This window comes from Salmo salar, chromosome ssa10, assembly GCF_905237065.1.
Source record: "Salmo salar chromosome ssa10, Ssal_v3.1, whole genome shotgun sequence".
Taxonomy (NCBI): domain Eukaryota; kingdom Metazoa; phylum Chordata; class Actinopteri; order Salmoniformes; family Salmonidae; genus Salmo; species Salmo salar.
This window is the reverse complement of record NC_059451.1, coordinates 32439186-32457790: the sequence shown is the minus strand read 5'-3', so window position 1 is coordinate 32457790 and position 18605 is coordinate 32439186. Positions and strand designations below refer to the sequence as shown.

The 18605-nt window shown below is 42.5% G+C and overlaps 2 protein-coding genes across 3 annotated transcripts; both read right to left on the bottom strand.

The window, feature by feature from the left end:
* Positions 1-134: 134 nt before the first annotated feature.
* LOC106560258 (zygote arrest protein 1) lies at positions 135-2989 on the bottom strand. 2 transcript variants are annotated; one of them, XM_014122963.2, is made up of 4 exons: positions 2246-2989; positions 1379-1471; positions 1224-1298; positions 135-1116 (listed from the first exon to the last, which is right to left on the bottom strand). In XM_014122963.2, exons 1-4 carry the CDS (start codon positions 2987-2989, stop codon positions 973-975), a joined length of 1056 nt encoding a protein of 351 aa, XP_013978438.1. In that variant the 3' UTR covers positions 135-972. The 2 variants fall into 2 exon arrangements, with proteins under 2 accessions (XP_013978438.1, XP_045543625.1); XM_045687669.1 differs by having other exon boundaries at positions 2395-2696.
* Positions 2990-3784: 795 nt separating this feature from the next.
* On the bottom strand, positions 3785-6505 carry slc10a4 (solute carrier family 10 member 4). Its single transcript, XM_045687667.1, has 3 exons — positions 5800-6505; positions 5058-5268; positions 3785-4312 (listed from the first exon to the last, which is right to left on the bottom strand). Exons 1-3 carry the CDS (start codon positions 6345-6347, stop codon positions 3785-3787), a joined length of 1287 nt encoding a protein of 428 aa, XP_045543623.1. The 5' UTR covers positions 6348-6505.
* Positions 6506-18605: the final 12100 nt, after the last annotated feature.

Below are 18605 nucleotides of genomic sequence, written 5' to 3'. Positions count from 1 at the left end.
GTTCTCTACAACCAAAGACCATGCTTTAGTTCCAATTCAAGAGACCATTGCCTGAATTTGCAATTTTAGTTAATGGCAGACGTTCTACAAGCGTGCACCACTGACAGTCAGATTAGCATCTAAACCACATCTGTAGCCATGAAATGCTTTAAAAGGCTGATCATGGCTCAACACAGACACCCTGGACCCAAGGAACACATATGCTGTTGACTACAGCTCTCTAAGCTCAGGACCCTGGGACTGAATCTCCTGACAGGCCCTCCCCGGTGGTGAGGTTAGGAAATGCATCCGGTGTGCTTAGTCCCCGCATGCCAGGACAAACTCAAAGGAGCTGATCGTGGACTACAGGAAAGTGTCAAGTTCACGGTCCACAATGCCTTTATCCCTTCGGGAGGCTGAGAAGTTTGGGCATGGGCCCTCAAGTCTACAGCTTTACCATTGAACATCTTGACTGGCTGCACAATTACTTGGTATGGCAACTGACCGTAAGGTGCAGTACATCACCACCCATGATTTTAAAATGAGCAGGTGTCCACATTCATGCAGTGCTTCTTAATCAATTACCTTGTTCCCCTGCACATCAATAGCAAAGTTACTTTGTTTCTTTCCTTTGCACTGCTGGGAAGGGCCTGTAAGCCTTTCACTTTGTCTACACCAGTTTACAAAGCATGTGACAATTTGATTTGAGTATGTAGTCAATATTTCAAATCAGTTATCCTAGACATTTGGTGAGAGAGAATGCCAGAGAATGTAGACTGCTGGGTATTGCCATTTTATTTAACATCAAGTAGTGTTTTCGTGCAATCTCCTTCGTAACTCAAATAAAGGCAACAGAAAATAAAAATCTCAAGTATTAGCCCACATCCCAGAGCCTCATTAAATGTGCATGAGAGCTTCTCTGCGCCGAAGGACTTCCTGCAGGACTTAAGTTGGCTGTGATGGGGAGGGGAGGGGTTAATGTGCAGGTTCCTGCTAGATTATGTATTTGAAACTGAAGGTGAGGTCACAGGAAAGCCTCTTGCCCTTGCACCTGCCACACAGATCCTGTCTGTGGGGGCGTTTGGGGTCAACGTGGCGTGGGGTCACTTGGCACATGCAGCGCGCCTTGTTGCAAGTCTGTGGACACAGTGGATATAGATAAGTGGAGGACCCAAGTCTATAGTGTCAAGTTATGGTTTGTATGTCAGTTTAACAATGTATAGTACAGAAGCCTAGATTCTTACCTGACAGGTTATGTCCTCAACACGGTAGGGGTTGAAGGACTTCTGGCATGTTCTACAGAACTGCTTGAAGTAGACCTGAAAAAGACAAGACTTGATTAGAGGCACTACCAGATTAATAACATAGTACAGGGAGTGAATAGACCAGCGTACTATACCTTGCTCGTTCCATGGACGCACCAAACATATGCACTCTCCCAACGCAGGTTACAGTCTCTGCAGTGATAGTACCCATACTTCTGCTCCAAAAACTGGGGATGGCATAGAGTACCACAATAGGTGTCATAATACCTATAAAACCTAGCGGTCAAACAGGGAAATGTTTCCAATCGTTTTTTCCCCAAAGGGGATTTTAGAAACACTTAAAATAAGGGCCGTGTAGACTTACCCTGGCATGCAGTTTTGATAGGTGTAAATCTCTCGGACAATGTGACAATATATTCACACCCAAAATGAAACGCTAATTAGCTGCTAATGTGGCTAGCAAAAAATTACAGATGCCATGATCTGGACAAGACCACTGAATTGAGGGAAAGGTAAGAATCTCTGGCTTAACCATCTAATGGTTGCCAAATGTAGTAATGAATAAATTGGCTAAATTGCTTTAGAAATGTACAATTCTGAACTTTCTTGTGCAAGTTTTAAATTGACGCTATACCCGTTACCAAAGGTGTCAGCTAGAAATGACATGCAGGAGTTGGCAGGGATTTGTAGTTTTGCATGACGTCAACTTTGACGTAATTAGCATTTTCGAATTAGAAAAGAGCGACTATTGATAAATCATCTTGCCAAGAGATTTACATGGTTATCTAAACGTCACGCCACGGTATGCTTACGTGAAACAGCATATATCTAAAATCCCCTATGGGAAAGAAATTGTGGAAATAGTCTAGTTTCCATATTGTTCCATCTAAACGTTGACAACGACGTTCTACACAGCTTCCACCTTCAAAATGACTGTCAATGTAAAGAAGTGTGTGGGTCTGTTTCAGCCAGGGTGACTAGTGTGAGAGTATGGCGCTAACCTGAAACCTCACGCGGGCCTTGACTTCCGAACCATCCTGATTGGCTTTGACGCCCTCGGTCATAACTGATTGGTCAGTATTACTAGCTTTTGTATGTGGCCAAGTATTTTCGTCTTTTGCCTTTTCTGTTTTGTCCTCAGACTTCTCACCTTCATCCTTTTTCCCAATCTTAACGGTTTCAGGTGGGTCACCGGTCTGTGCTTGTCTCGACTCAACTTTGTCATATTCTAGAAAGGATGCAAGTCTCCTAGACGCGATAGGGGAGTAGACTGCCAGAGTGCGAGGGTAACGCACGCCTCCCACAGAGCTCCCTGGACTACCGGGTGTCTGGGTCTCCTCTTGTCTTCTCTTGCGCAAAGTGTCTCGCTTTCTGGCTATGAGGGTCCGTGGGCCGAGGGAACACTGCACAGAAACATCCTTCTTCGGATTGACCTGCACCGCGACGTCTTTGGTGTTTGCTTTCCGTAGCCTCGGTGTAAGATTGGGGTTTATTTGGGATAAGAGGAATTTAAATTGCGCGCGATGGTGGTTATCAATGTACGCCTCTGTGTCGGCATAGTTGGCCAAATCGTTTTTGTTTCTCCAGCCCACACCTTTTGGTTTTGGATACCTGCCAGAGTAAGGGTTGTAGGAAGAATATAAATAGTTGTCGATTGACCTATCTAAATATGTAGCCATTTTTGCTAAGCCAACTCGGGTGGTTTGGTTGACAAATTTAAATAGATTGACGACACACGATTTCATTCATTGTAATCAGGTGTGGCAGTCCTCCTAATTAGCCTCAAAAATCAATCACTCTGAAGCCGCAAATAACATGAAACGTCACAAGATGACGGAATGCAGAAGTGTCAGTAGATTTTTTTTCTCCTATCTATTTTAATATACATTGATAAACATATACACAGTTGTACATTTTACAGACAGTTTGTCATCGTACATATGGTTATATGGAGTAGTTATATTAGGCTCTGTTGAAGGATTGTACTGCATGATTTGTCTCTTGAACTGAAACCATAGGCACCAAAAGAACCAAAAACAAGTGGACATTAACACTTGCTTTGAATGCTAAATAATAATTGACAATGTTTAGATCATATAGATCAGATGATCATGGTACACTTTACAAGCAAGTGAGATGATGACACCTTTGTGAAACAATGTTGTACTGCATCTGTGATGTGAGAGTGGATGAATTTAGAGATTATTTTTGATGATTTCCATTTTCACAGCCATTTTCATTCATACACAATAAATTGAAGTAAGCTCAGATATACTGGCATTTTTTACTTCAATGAACCTTTTCATATTTTTTCATGGTCATATGGCTTATGCTTGCTTCAATTATATTTTGTAACTTTCACTCCCTCCATAATCTTGAGTGTTCTTTTCTGAGACGTACACACACACACAGGGTAGCTGCCCTGCAGTCAAAGATTGCTGACATGACAATGATTTTTTATAGAGATGTCATAAGCAGACCTGAATGTCATTATGTATGCACGACATCACCCACGGTGGGCCATCATTGTATCATGCACACTAAACAGGAGTAGCATCTGGACAAGGCTCTAACATGATGAGATTTGGGTCACTTGTGGTCACCGCCCCGTAAGAAGTGTCAAAGCCCATATCTTCATCTTCAAACCTATTATATCCAATATCCCCATTGTCCCCCAGTGGGTTTGTGTCTGGTTTGTGTAGAACCTCTTTCCTGTACATCCGGTAGGCCAGGATGAAGATGCCAGCCTCGGCTGCCTGGAAGAGGGCGTAGAGCAGAGGGAACATATACATGCCCCCCATCAGCTGTGGTGGGAAGGCCATCTTCAGGATGGCTGTGCAGAGCTGCACGTTCTGGCACCCGGTCTCTAGTGACACGGTCCTGCGGATGTTGGGCGGGAGATCGAAGAGGGTGGCCAGGCCGTAGCCTGCAGCGTAGCCACAGGCAGGCATCAGGACAGCCACCACGTAGACAGATGGAGGGATGGTGGCCAGCAGCTCTGGCCCCAACATGGCTCCTGTCATGATGAACAGCATCACCAGGGTCACCAGCAGAGACCACAGGGACACCTGGGGAAACATACCCCACGGGGTCAACACAGGTTTTATGACAGGACTTCTCTATATCCAGATTGTTTTAGGAAGGTGGAGAGGGAAGGAACAATGGACTCATTTTCAGGATATTCAAACAGAACCAATATTATAAAGGACCAAGGGAAAGCCACAAGTAAGCATGGTCCACTTAAATCTATCTGATTTCATGTATCCCTTCCCCTCTGGATTTCTCATCCAGTTCTATGATTCTGTCACACATCCCATGCCTCTCCCTCTCCTGGCTGAGCTTCCTTTAGATAAGTTAATCTGAAGGGAAGGGCTCTCCCTGACAGTACAGTGCATCTCTGCCTCTGATGTTAACTTTGTCTCAACAGAAAGCTAGACATAAAAAATTACACAATATGCACAATGTCACACTAGTGATGACACACAGTCAAAAGGTCTACAACTGACTATTATAAAAAATGTAATTTATTTTACTAGAAAAAATACCCCGTTTAATAAAAAAATATATACTATTTTTATCATGTATTTCATTCTTAAGGTGAGAATTAGAATCAGTTATGTAATTCTAAATTGCCATTTCCTTTTTAGAGTTTAGTTTTGAAATATGACGTAACACTAAGTTCATCAATAATTTCTATTAGGCAGGCCCTGCTATATAAAAAGTACTAAAAAAGCAATACCACATTGACCCAGTCACCCTGTATCCAAACCTTCTTCTATACCCCACCGTTATTTAAGACGGCCCAATAGTAACCTTTAAAACAATGTCGGCCGCCCGGTTGTAGCGGTACCGGAGCACGACCCCCAGGCCGATGGGTATGAGGGTGCTACAGAGGGTGAGGATGATCGCGCCGAACGGCATCAGGTTGACCACGGGGGTGTTGATCCAGGCGCGGCTGTATATCCACAGACACAGCGGCATCAGCACCAGTGCTAGGACCGTGGAGGAGATGGTCATGATAATGCTGGAGAGAGGAAGGTGAAAGACAACATCACACTAACTTAATTTGAGACCCCAAACGTAAAAGCAGAGTGACCAGTAGTATACACGAATAGTATTTTAGAATGGTTGACGTTTAACGAATAGGCTAGTATAGGCCTAAGTGATGGATCCTTATTTCCCCAAGCAATGGCACCATTTTCTGTATAATAAATAGCGATGTGTTTAAATCAATTCAAGATGTGCTGCTAAAGCAATTTGGACCATAAGTCCCAACAGTATGCTGTAGATTCTGGAGATATGACCGTGCGTAAAATTCCATTCTAATTCTCTTGCGTAAAATTCAACCAAAAGGCCTATGCAGAAGATCCCAAGTAATATCGTACTTATTGTCCCTAAACTTGGAGTTATAGGTATCTTGAATAAATCATTATAGATATAGTTTTCCATCTAAAAGTGGGCTATAAATTGTGATAGTTTTACTTGAAGTGCATTTTATAGTCCACGTCTAAGGTGGGATAAATTAGTTTTGTTCGGTTGTAATTTCTTGAGTTACCTGAGATTCATTTCCCCGTTCACTAATAAGGACATAATGTTGGATAGGTTTCCTCCTGGACAGCAGCCACACAGTAGCACGGCCATAGCCGCCACGTCGTCGAGCGAGAATGCCAAAGCTAGCAGGAAGGCGACCAGGGGCATGATGACGAACTGACACACCAGCGCCAGCAGCACCCCGATGGGTCTGCGGATATGATCCCCAAGCTGGCTAACGTCTACCGTACACCCTAGCCCCAGCATGGTGAAGCACAGGACAATCCCCACAAACACATTGATTCCGTGACTTAGCGGGGAATCCCAAAAGGCAACCACCAGGTGAGCGGGTTCCGTCGGCGGCAGTTTAGCCCGAAGCCCAGCAGCAAAGGCAGTGCTGAGAGTGCTGGCTTTCAGAGATACCGGGTCGTTCGTTACGCGTAATCCTGCCATGGCGAGTTCCTCGGAGAAGCTTTCTGAGAGTCGGGAGAGGGTGTCATTCATGGTGAAGTTGAGGAATTCTGTTTGGCCAGCAGTTGGAACAACCGTGACCACCACGCTTGAGTTCTCCATCGCGTTACCAGTGGACAGAAGCTCTTCACAGTCGATGTCCCACTGAAGGTGCCAGTGCGTAAACTGTGGTCCCCTAGCGGTGCATTGTCATCGCGCGCTTTCACCAATGACAGAGGATTGAACTCGAGGCTCAAGTGGTTAGACAATGCGTTGGCATCAGGGCATTGCGTTGTGTTTTAAACACAGACCCACCTAGTGACGATCAGGGGCCATGGATTGGCTCCCATCAGCTGACAGAGGGGAGTCTGCTCATCGTCTGTGGGGAATTCATATCAGGGTTGATGGGCTCGATCACTCGTGCAGGCTTTTATCATGAGCTCGTGCAACTGAGAAACCACATCTATTTATTTATAGGCAACTGTAGCCTGCACATGCTAATCATATTACTAAATATTTTCTTTCAAATATTTTAAGAAACATTTATTTTATCGGGATGAAAGTCCTCATTTGGGTAATTTTACTTTCAACAATAAATCCATAATTTGAATAAGTGAGACTTGTAGTTTGCTGTGACAAGCGCATAGCAGAGTAACTGTTAAAATATTGAGGTTGAGTAGGACAACATGAAGGGAAACTGTGACGCTCTTTATATTCGTTTGTTGACTGTAAGAATGTGCGGGCACGTTTCTGTTCTTCCCTGTGTGTGCTATTTCCAGTGGCGAACCATCATTCATTTTAGGAAAAAAAAAATAATAATAATAATATATTTTTTGGGGGGGCTTGCCTGTTTTGCTTGTTATTTTGGCATTAATACGTGTCACATATCAGTGTGCAAACAATGTAAAAAAACAACATGTAATTGAGTTAATAAAGCCGAGGCGTTTCAGCCTAGCTCAGTGCTTTCTGTGGTGGTGGGGCTGGCCAGCAGAAAATACAGAGCGTTGCGCCTGATTGGCTCAGTTTTCTGTCATGATTGGCTCAGGTTTCTGTCACTCATGGGACAGTATGTCACCCCATTGTCTAATGTTAGACCTCGAAAATGTTAGCCCCATGGGTTCTGCCATAGAGTTATATTAGAAGAGCCCATCCAAGAAGGCTCAAGGTCATTGGCCACAGAGAATGACATCAAATCACGTTATATCCACTGTAGCTTTGATTGGACTGATCATGTCAACTTCGTCCTTTCAAAATCTTAGCTAGCAAGCTAGCAGTCATCACCATGAATCAAGTCGGCAATCTACTGTCAAATCATTTTCAATCTTTGTCATATGAAGAGAAATTAGAGATAAAACGTATTGGTGCTCATCGGCCATTGGACAGAAACATTACGCAACAGGTTGGAAATCGCAAATTCAACAATGAGTGGTTTGGAAGGCATCAGTGGCTAACTGTGAGTTCAAGACAACTGGGAACTCGGTAAAAACGAGCTATGACTGTGAAAATAAGCGTTGAAGAGTCATTCAGCTCGTCATTGGAAATCCGGCATCTTTCACTTTGATGACAAAATTTGCACACGAAGGACGGCCGCGTCACTTTCCTGTCCAAGCACATCACAACAATGTGAGTCCAAAAATGTCTTATGCTGCTTCATAAATGATGTAGGATGCCAGAGAGATATGAATACTGTAGCTAAGAAAGTAATACTAAGTGTATGTTGTGTAGTAAGCTGTTTGTAGCCCATGTGCCTCACCCTATTAATTTGGTCTATTTTCAGGTGTGTGCTTGTTTGCAAACTTTTTTTGTACACATTTGACAGTGCTACTGAAAATAGTACACTAAGAACGGCCCATGTTCTGAATTCCGTTGCTGTACATTTCAAAAGTGCTGAGCAAATAGTTATATTGACTACATCCGCCATCGCTCACTCATTGTCTTAAACGAAATTATGTATTGCCTCTTACCCGCTTGTCGACCCTTATGCCATAGTTTGTACATCTCAAATGTCAGTAGAAACCACATTTATTTAAGCAAGTCAGTCATATCAGCTATGTTTTTTTACAAGGCAGTAAATGAGGCTGAATGAACTGTTACGCTGACAGACAAGGCTCCGCTGAAAGCCAGGTGTAGCAGTGGTAAGGTGTTGGGACTGCTGTTTGGACAGCTTTATGTAGACCCTAACAGTTTGAGGGCACCGTTTGTCACCGTTATAGTGCAATTCATGTATTGTTTAGTGTTGTGTAGTGGCTTTGCTGGCATGCATCGCACTTTTTTTTTTTTTGCCCCACCAAGATTTACATGCTAAAATCGCCACTGGCTATTAATATATTTCATGAATTGGGTTGCCCGCTTTAAAGTAATCACCATGAATCGCTGGACATGTTTATGGCGTGTGAACCTATCACTATTTCTATGGCGTTATTTCACAGATTATTCTTAATCTGACCTGTATACATAATAGCCACTTCAACGCCGGGCAGCCGGAACACGTGTGCCGAGGAAGCATTTGCCACAGCACTTTTCATTCAAGTGTGGCAGCACCACAACACTTTTTTGTATTATTGTCAGAGATCCTTTTAACGCGTTGGGGGAGATGAAACAACGGAGCCTCATTCATTTTCAGCGGAGGGAAGCGACTTGGCGGGGACCATTGGGCGATGTGAGCATGTACAGGGCAGGACCAAAGTTGGGGATAGCTGAACTTTTGCAATAGTGTGCAACTGCAGCCCGCAATTTGTGGCGTTCCTGCGGGAGAACAGTGCCCGACAGGCATGGGCAAAAGACACTACCTATAGCTAGCTACTGTTGTCGCCCTGCTATGGGGGGTGATATGTGCCAGAATTAAGCGTAGGCAACCCTGCCACAGTGTGGATGTCACATTTTACATTTACATTTTAGTCATTTAGCAGACGCTCTTATCCAGAGCAATTTACAGTAGTGAATGCATACATTTGATACATTTTTTTCTCCGTACTGGTCCCCCGTGGGAATCGAACCCACAACCCTGGCGTTGCAAACACCATGCTCTACCAACTGAGCCACACGGGACCCCGGGACTGAATGACATGACATGACACCAATGCCTTACTAATGCCTGCGTGTAACTAACATGTCATCATGCCAACGCCCTACTAACGTCTGCGTGACGCCTGCGTGTCAATGAAAGTCATAAGGGGCATAGTTTTTATATTTATATTAATTAAACCATAAATGTTAGAACTGTACAGTTTTTTTCCATGCAAGCTGACATTCCAAAGTAGCCACTTTGAGCTATAGTGTAGCCTACGGCTTGTGTATTTCTGTTATCGCTATTTGCCTAGAAAATATTATGTCCAATCTATAGGTTATCTGTCTTTCCCTCAGCACCTCATGGCATGGTATGTTATCATATCTCGCTGTATACAGATCTAAATGTTGTTAGCCAATCACAGACTGTGTTGTTACCAGTTCCCAGTAGTCTACATCAGACAACCAATGAATCAAATAAAAAAAAAAATGGTCACATACACATGGTTAACAGATGTTAATGCGAGTTCAGCAAAATGCTTGTGCTTCTAGTTCCGACCATGCAGTAATATCTAACAAGTAATCTAACAATTTCACAACAACTACCTTATACACACAAGTGTAAAGGAATGAATAAGAATATGTACATACAAATATATGGATGAGCGATGTCCGAACGGCATAGGCAAGATGCAGTAGATGGTACAGTATATACATATGAGAAATGTAGGGTATGTAAACATTATATAAAGTGGCATTGATTAAAGTGGCTAGTGATACATTTATTATATCAAATTTTTAATTATTAAAGTGGCTAGAGATTTGAGTCAGTATGTTGGCAGCAGTCACTCAATGTTAGTGATGGCAGTCTGATGGCCTTGAGATAGAAGTTGTTTTTCAGTCTCTCTCTCCCAGCTTTGATACACCTGTACTGACCTCGCCTTCTGGATGATAGCGGGGTGAACAGGCATTGGCTCGGGTGGTTGTTGTCCTTGATGATCTTTTTGGCCTTCCTGTGACATCGGGTGGTGTAGGTGTCCTAGAGGGCAGGTAGTTTGCCCCCGGTGATGCATTGTGCAGACCTCACTACCCTCTGGAGAGCCTTACAGTTGTGGGCGGAGCAGTTGCTGTACCAGGCGGTGATACAGCCCGACAGGATGCTCTCAATTGTGCATCAGTAAAAGTTTGTGTGTTTTTGGTGACAAGCCAAATTTCTTCAGCCTCCTGAGGTTGAAGAGGCGCCGCTGAGCCTTCTTCACCATGCTGTCTGTGTGGGTGCATTCCATTTCAGTTTGTCCATGATGTGTACGCCAAGGAACTTAAAACTTTCCACCTTCTCCACTACTGTTCCGTCGATGTGGATAGGGGAGTGCTCCCTCTGCTGTTTCCTGAAGTCCACGATCATCTCCTTTGTTTTGTTGACATTGAGTGTGAGGTTATTTTCCTGACACCACACTCCGAGGGCCCTCACCTCCTCCCTGTAGGCCGTCTTGTCGTTGTTGGTAATCAAGCCTACCACTGTAGTGTCATCTGCAAACTTGATGATTGAGTTGGAGGCGTGCATGGCCACGCAGTCATGGGTGAACAGGGAGTACAGGAGAGGGCTGAGAACGCACCCTTGTGTGGCCCCAGTGTTGAGGATCAGCGGGGTGGAGATGTTGTTTCCTACCCTCACCACCTGGGGGTGGCCCGTCAGGAAGTCCAGGACCCAGTTGCACAGGGTGGGGTCGAGACCATCATTGTGTTTACTTGATAGCTACCTACACAAATTGCTAGCTAGAACAAAGTGTTAAGATTAAAATTCATTAAAAAGATTTAAGAGCAATACAAATAAGTTGTCCAGTAGGCATCTACAGAGGGAGCTAAGAGCTGTGTTGTTAGTCATTTCCCAGCAACTTCAGTAAAAAGGCAGATCCTCATATTTTATATTTATATTTTTGCAGGAATCTCCTTGCGAATGATTTTGCCGAAGATTGTATCTCCGCCGGCCTGGGCAACCTGAGCTTTTGCTATCTCCTCCGACATGTTGCTAGACTTTGGTCTTTGTAGACCCAGGGTCTCGAGCTTAATGATGAGTTTAGAGGGTACTATGGTGTTTAAATTCTGAGCTGTAGTCGATGAACAGCATTCTTGGTATTCCTCTTGTCCAGATGGGTTAGGGCAGTGTGATTGTGATTGTGTCGTCTGCGGACCTATTGGGGCAGTAAGCAAATTGGAGTGGGTCTAGGGTGTCAGGTAGGGTGGAGGTGATATGGTCCTTGACTAGTCTCTCAAAGCACTTCATGATGACTGAAGTGAGTGCTATGGGGCGATAGTCATTTAGTTCAGTTACCTTAGCTTTCTTGGGAACAGGAACAAAAGTGGCCCTCTTGAAGCATGTGGGAACAGCAGACTGGGATAAGGATTGATTGAATATGTCCGTAAACACACCAGCCAGCTGGTCTGCGCATGCTCTGAGGACGCGGCTAGGGATGCCGTCTGGGCCGGCAGCCTTGTGAGGGTTAACACGTTTAAATGTTTTACTCACGTTGGCTGCAGTGGAGAGCCCACAGGTTTTGGTAGCGGGCCGTGTCGGTGGCATTGTATTGTCCTCAAAGCGAGCAAAGAAGTTGTTTAGTTTGTCTGGGAGCAAGACATCGTGGTCCGCAACGGGGCTGGTTTTCTTTTTGTAGTCCGTGATTGGCTGTAGACCCTGCCACATACCTCTCGTGACTGAGCCGTTGAATTGTGACTCTACTTTGTCTCTATACTGACGCTTAGCTAGTTTGATTGCCTTGCGGAGGGAATAGCTACACTGTTTGTATTCGGTCATGTTTCCGGTCGCCTTGCCCTGATTAAAAGCAGTGGTTTGCACTTTCAGTTTTGCGCGAATGCTGCCATCAATCCACGGTTTCTGGTTGGGGAAGGTTTTAAGTCGCTGTGGGTACAACATCACCGATGCACTTGCTAATAAACTCGCTCACCAAATCAGTGTATTCATCAATGTTTTTGTCCAACGTTATGCGGAGCATATCCCAGTCAACGTGATCGAAGCAATCTTGAAGCGTGGAATCTGATTGGTCGACCAGCGTTGAACAGACCTGAGCACGGCCGTTTCCTGTTTTAGTTTCTGTCTATAGGCTGGGAGCAACAAAATGGAGTCGTGGTCAGAGTTGTGTCCATGGCTTTCAGTCAAATAGAGGAGTTCATAGGCTTTCCCAAAGGGTCCGTGCTATTTCAGGATCTTTGGGATGTCCATTCCTCAATCAAGTATAAATGTAAAATGGTTAAGTTTAGTGTTGGTTAAGGTTTAGGGTTCAGGGTAGGAACGTCCCAAGGAATCCAGATAGCAGTGACAGTTCATAGAGTGAGAGACAGGCACAGTATTTGAGAGCTCAGTGGTGACACAGATATTATTATTATTATTATTATTATTATTATTATTTTTTACAAGCAGCAGACGCGATTTTCAAGTGTCTGCCCCAGATACTTTCCTTAGAGACAATGAAAAGAATTACCAAGATGTCCTTGATCCAATTGGTCTACTGTGTTAAGGCAAATTTGGTTTATTTTTTTTTACTTTTTCTTGATAACGAGTTGATAACGCATTGTCAAAAGCACATAGGCAATATTATTTACTGTGTCGAGAGGGGAGTAGGCTAGTGTACAATAATAACGTAATTGTCACTAGGCCTACACATTCACTCTCAAACTGAATTGAATGGGGGATGCAGAACTACTTTTCACTGAAGGGAACGAGGTATAACATACAACTTCGATCGAAGACCTTAAAATCATGCCTGACAAGACCAATGAAATCATAATGGTATCCTAATATAGTGTGGATACAGGAATAGCCTATTCTACAATAATGTAACTATATGTGTTTGTTTTATTTATCTAATTGATAAATTAAATTGGAAATGTGGCTGGGTAGGCAACTTCATTCAGTGAATACTGAATGTCTTGCTACTTCATTCAATGATTACAGTATTGTACAAGGTAGGTAGAGGAGTGGCCTATAGTCTACAATAATAATGTAATTGAATGTGCTATAGTATCATTTATTTCATTGATGAATTAAATTATAAATGGGGATGGGTAGGCTACTTCATTCAGTGAACACTGAATGTCTTGCTATATCTGGGAGTATGTTAATGAAGGCTTTTCAGCTGTTGAACTATGGCATGGTCTAACTAATTTATAAATCTATCTTTCTTTTAGTCAAGAAGTGATGAGCCAGAGCAACCAATCAGTGTCACTGTAGCTGTTCTACCCACATTGCTCTCTTTCCACAAGCAACAACATCCTCTTCTCCTATTCAATGAATTTGCCGCCACACTGAAAAGGACTGTACATGCATACCTCTGTGGCCATCCCATTGCAACATTATCCATCCAAGGCCTGAAATGTTAACAAGATGCTTCAGTCGTGTATGGATGGAGTTCCATGAAAAAACATGAGAAGATGGCAAAGGAGATAGTGATGGAATACCAGGCAGATGTTTGAGTACATAATTAAATGGTGTAAACTTAACAGGCTAAACTTGTTGAGTACACTCTTTGAGAAAGGGGTTCCAACGGGGTTCTTTGGCTGTCACCAAAGGAGAACACTTTTTAATTCCAGGTAGAAGTATTTTTGGTTCCATGTAGAACCCTCTGTGGAATGGAGCTGTCTTTACTTTCATTAATCTGATGACTGTTGTTTATCTAATCAACTAACTATGTCTAATTGTTACCCGATTTAAATTAATCATGTAACAATTAACTCGTTAGGATTTGCGGCACCACGAGAGTGGTTGTTTAAAGAGTTACCCAAATTAAACTCTAAAGGCCTTTACCTATCACATCCATAAAACAGTCAACGTATTAATCATAACCTCATCATCATTCTGAACAGTCGTAACCTCCTGCATCTGCAAAAATCCCAGCCTTACTTATGAGTTAGTACTACACAAATTGGTTTAATTATTTATTTACTAGTTAACTAAATGATAACACAGGATAAACATATACACTTGATACATTAGAAAAGGCAGTGGTGTAAAAATACTTTAAAGTACTACTTAAACCCTTTCATGCATGAGTTCCAAATATCTCTAACCGTCGCCGCAGCATGAGTTTTTTTATGCACGTGATGTTAGAACGTTCTCTCCATTCCAGAATGTGATTGTTACGCAACAGTACGTTTAATCCGCGCTGCCCTCAAACCAAGGCAAACAGCCTGTTTTTATTTATAGGCTGTTTTCAATTTGTCTATTTCAAAATCATTTTCTAACAAGTTTTATTTTCTAAGAACAGTTGGAGTTGAGGTGTGTTCTGCCTCATTCATTCACATAAAAGTAGTCATTTTTAATTCATTCATTTTTTTTGTCATTTCTGACCCGGACAAAATTCCCCAAAATCTTCCTAATTGTTAGTGCAGTTCAAGTCTGCAGACATTTGCTCATCTCCCGTCCTGCACACACGTGTTCACATTTTCCATCTGTTGCCTTCGTTACCAATAATAACTTTGGAGATGTGTGCGTTTCTATCAAAGTAAGTGCCTTATTACGTTATAATAGTTTCTACTGTAGCATAATATTTATGTGTATATTGCTTATAACTGCAGACATGCAAGGTAACGTTACTCATTTTATAACCTTTATGGTGTTATACTCAACGCTTAGGTAGCTAGCTACATTCTTCTATTAGCTCAGGAAAACAATGCTAATTGCGTCAGAGAAGTATTAGCATGTGTTGTATTTTGAAGCTACTCTGGCCTTATGACTCCCAAGTGGCGCAGCTGTAAGGAACAGCGTCTCAGTGCTAGAGGCGTCACTACAGACACCCATGTTCAAATCCAGACTGTGTTTCTATCAAAGTAAGCCTTATTACATTATAATAGTTTCTATATGTCGTGTTATATCGTTTCTACTGTAGCTCACTCAGTATGGAGCATAATATATTTGTATATATTCCTTATAACCGTGGACACGCGAGGTAACATTACTAATTTCATAACCTTTATGTTGTTATATTCAATCGTGCTTATGTAGCTAGTTACATTCTTCTATTAGCTCTGTAAAACAATGCTAAATGCTAATCAGAGAAGTATTGGCTTGTTGTATTTCCTTATCCACTTCCCCCATTTTGAGGTTATAGTCAAGCACGCAGTCAGGTTTGATCTTTCTCTCTCCCGTCAGGTGGTCCACCTTCCCTGTGGCCGACTTGGTTGCTGTATGGACAGTGGAGAGGACATGGGTGTCATGTTTGTCATGCCACTTTACTGCCAGCTGTTGTCATTTCCTATTTTGTATAACGGGTCATTTAGGATGGCAGTAGCATTGTTGATGAAATGCAGTCTTGGGAAAAGAGGGTGGCAAAGAAGGGAGTTGCAAACATAGGATCTCTGCTCCAGTATTCTCTTAGGGAGTTCTTTACTATCCCCATGAGAAGGACTGTCACCAGGAAGGTATACATTTCACTAATGGTGGTTGTCCCCCCACTCCTGGCTCTCTCTTCTCCTATAGCTCCAAGGCATAGTGATTGGTCTCCTCTACTATGTCTCCCACCAGCTCCTCTGTCAGAAACAACTTGAAGCACTCTGCCTCAGATGGCAATGGCAAGGGGCGTTGTACTCCAGACTGGGACTCATCAAAGCAAACAGCAGGGCCAGGAGGGGTGAAATGGCTGGCAGCCTTCCAGCTACCACAGAACTCCTGTACTTCATCCACTGTCGGTCTGCCTCCATCACCACCAGCATCTTCAATGGGAACTGGAACTTTGTCAAGGGGTCCTCAGATTCAGGGTTCTCAATGGCTGGGGGGGGGGCGGCAGCTCCTCACTGTCCGAATCTGATTCCTGACTTTGACACGCATTGTCAGAATTTCTCCTTTTGAAAGACATTGCTAATGCTACAGCTTAGCTCATTAGCTACATACATAAACAACAACCCTGAATGGCTCAGAGTGGGAGTGAGAGGTTACATGATTGACTGCCTGCACGTGTCATTTGTATCAATAAATCACTATCAGAAAATGTTTTGTGTGGTAGTTATTGATATATTTACTGTATTATTCTCATGTTTTTCAATTACCGATGATAAATCATGCATTCCGATTCTTGTATAGATTGTAATGGGCACATAGTGTGTGTGTGTGTAAAATACTTTTTGAAGGTTGTACTGATTATGATGAGCTAAGCTAATTCCAGCTAAGCTAATTACATGTGTGTGGAGCCATGTTTGTTGACACAATGCATTCTGGGTTTCACGTAATCGTCTGTCGGACCAAAGATGCTATAACAAAATGAGGTGAGTAAGGGTTCACAATTTTTTTTTTTTTACTTCAGGCAGTGAATGGTGGGATGTGAACGATGGTAGACGACACACCTCTTCAACATGCATACTATAAACAGACCAAATTCATCTTGTCTTAATGTCTTTGGTTTCTGTGAGGAAAAAAAAGCATGACTGCACGCTGAAAGTAATCATCGTCGGATTACTTTTGATTTCTAGAAAGTGTTTTACTCAATTATTTTGATCAACGGTGAGCTCACCCGTGATGTGATTAATTATACATAGTAATTGCTATTAGCTAATTAATATTGTAGTTTATGTCAGCCGAGAGTTAGAAAATATGACCGCTTGTGTTGCGTCAATCGTTCCTCAGTTAGCGCTAGGACAAATGTAGCCTACATTTTTCCGGTTAGGATGATTGTTATGCTGTAGATACCTCTGTGAATATCTGAACATTGCATCCAAAAATAAACTGCTCACATTCTGGACATAACTTTGTAAGGACTGTGTTCATGTAAATCGTTTCTGAAAAAAGTGTGGCCAGCTCAAATGCTGATTGTTGCGTCATTTGAAACTGGCCGTTCTCAATAAGCGTTGTAAATAGTTTTTCTCTACTGCCTATGGTCTGGCGGACTCACTAAACAGAAATGCATCTTTTGTAAATAATGTCTGAGTGTTGGGAGTGTGCCCCTGGCTATCCGTAAAAACATTTAACAAGAAAATGGTGCAGTGTGCTTTGCTTAATATAAGGAATTTGAAATGATGTATACTTTTATTTTTGATACTTAAGTATATTTTAGTGATTACATTTACTTTCGAAACTTAAGTATATTTAAAACCAAATACTTTTAGACTTTTACTCAAGTAGTATTTTACTGGGTGACTTTTACTTGAGATACTTTCTATTAAGGTATCTATACTTTTACTCAAGTATGACAATTGGGTACTTTTTCCACCACTGGAAACAGGTCCTTAGCGGATTGACACGATATGGCGGCTTGTTAACAAAAGAGAAAGAGAGAGGGACAGAGACGTAATACTTTGGTACATTTAGAAACTACTCTCACAGTAATCATATACTTTGCACACGAACCGCCGCCTGTTATGGAGTAAGAAACTATGAATGTATTTACGTGTAAATGCCTTGGTTCTTCGTGGATTTATGTTAGAACCAGGCCTTCTTGGAAAGGGTGTTTGGGCCTTTCCGCGGCACGCTGGTAATGCTCTGATTGTCCAAAAGGGGTACCCACCTGTCTCTTCTACTGTTTGTCTCCTCTATCGTCGCCCGGCATCCAGCGACCCGTCTTGTAGTCCTGAACAGAACTACAGAGCTCGCTCTGGAAGTTTGATTCTTTGAAGATAGGCTAGCCAGCCGTGTCGATGGTTCCAATTGGGGGAAGAGAGTAGCGTACTACGGTGATTTGAGAAGAGTAGTAGAGTGGTCCCACTTAAGTTCACTTTTCTACACTACCGGTCAAAAGTTTTAGAACACCTACTCATTCAAGGGTTTTTATTTATTTGTACTATTTTCTACATTGTAGAATAATAGTGAAGACATCAACACTTAGACATTTTTACATTTACGTCATTTAGCAGACGCTCTTATCCAGAGCTACTTACAAATTGGAATAACACATGGAATCATGTAGTAACCAAAAAACTGTTAAACAAATCAAATATATTTGAGATTCTTCAAATAGCCACCCTTTGCCTTGATGACAGCTTTGCACACTCTTGGCATTCTCTCAACCAGCTTCACCTGGAATGCTTTTCCAACACTCTTGAAGGAGTTCCTACATATGCTGAGCACTTGTTGGCTGCTTTTCCTTCACTCTGCGGTCTGACTTTCTTTAACCATCTCAATTGGGTTGAAGTCAGGAGATTGTGGAGGCCAGGTCATCTGATGCAGCACTCATCACTCTCCTTCTTGGTAAAATAGCCCTTACACAGCCTGGAGGTATGTTGGGTCATTGTCCTTTTGAAAAACAAATGATAGTCCCGCTAAGCCCAAATCAGATGGGATGGCTAACACTTTTTTGGTTACTATATGATTCCATATGTGTTATTTCATAGTTTTAATGTCTTCACTATTATTCTACAATGTAGAAAATAGTAAAA

Excerpts from the sequence above, each read along its gene's own strand:
- LOC106560258 (XM_014122963.2), bottom strand. The coding sequence starts at position 2,989 with ATGAAATCGTGTGTCGTCAATCTATTTAAATTTGTCAACCAAACCACC. Across the intron at positions 1,472-2,245 it reads AGGCCCGCGTGAGGTTTCAG|TTTTTGGAGCAGAAGTATGG; the intron begins GTTAGCGCCATA and ends TGCCATCCCCAG. Across the intron at positions 1,117-1,223 it reads TTGAGGACATAACCTGTCAG|ACTTGCAACAAGGCGCGCTG; the intron begins GTAAGAATCTAG and ends CTGTGTCCACAG.
- slc10a4 (XM_045687667.1), bottom strand. The coding sequence starts at position 6,347 with ATGGAGAACTCAAGCGTGGTGGTCACGGTTGTTCCAACTGCTGGCCAA. Across the intron at positions 5,269-5,799 it reads AACGGGGAAATGAATCTCAG|CATTATCATGACCATCTCCT; the intron begins GTAACTCAAGAA and ends TCCTCTCTCCAG. Across the intron at positions 4,313-5,057 it reads CGGCCGACATTGTTTTAAAG|GTGTCCCTGTGGTCTCTGCT; the intron begins GTTACTATTGGG and ends ATGTTTCCCCAG.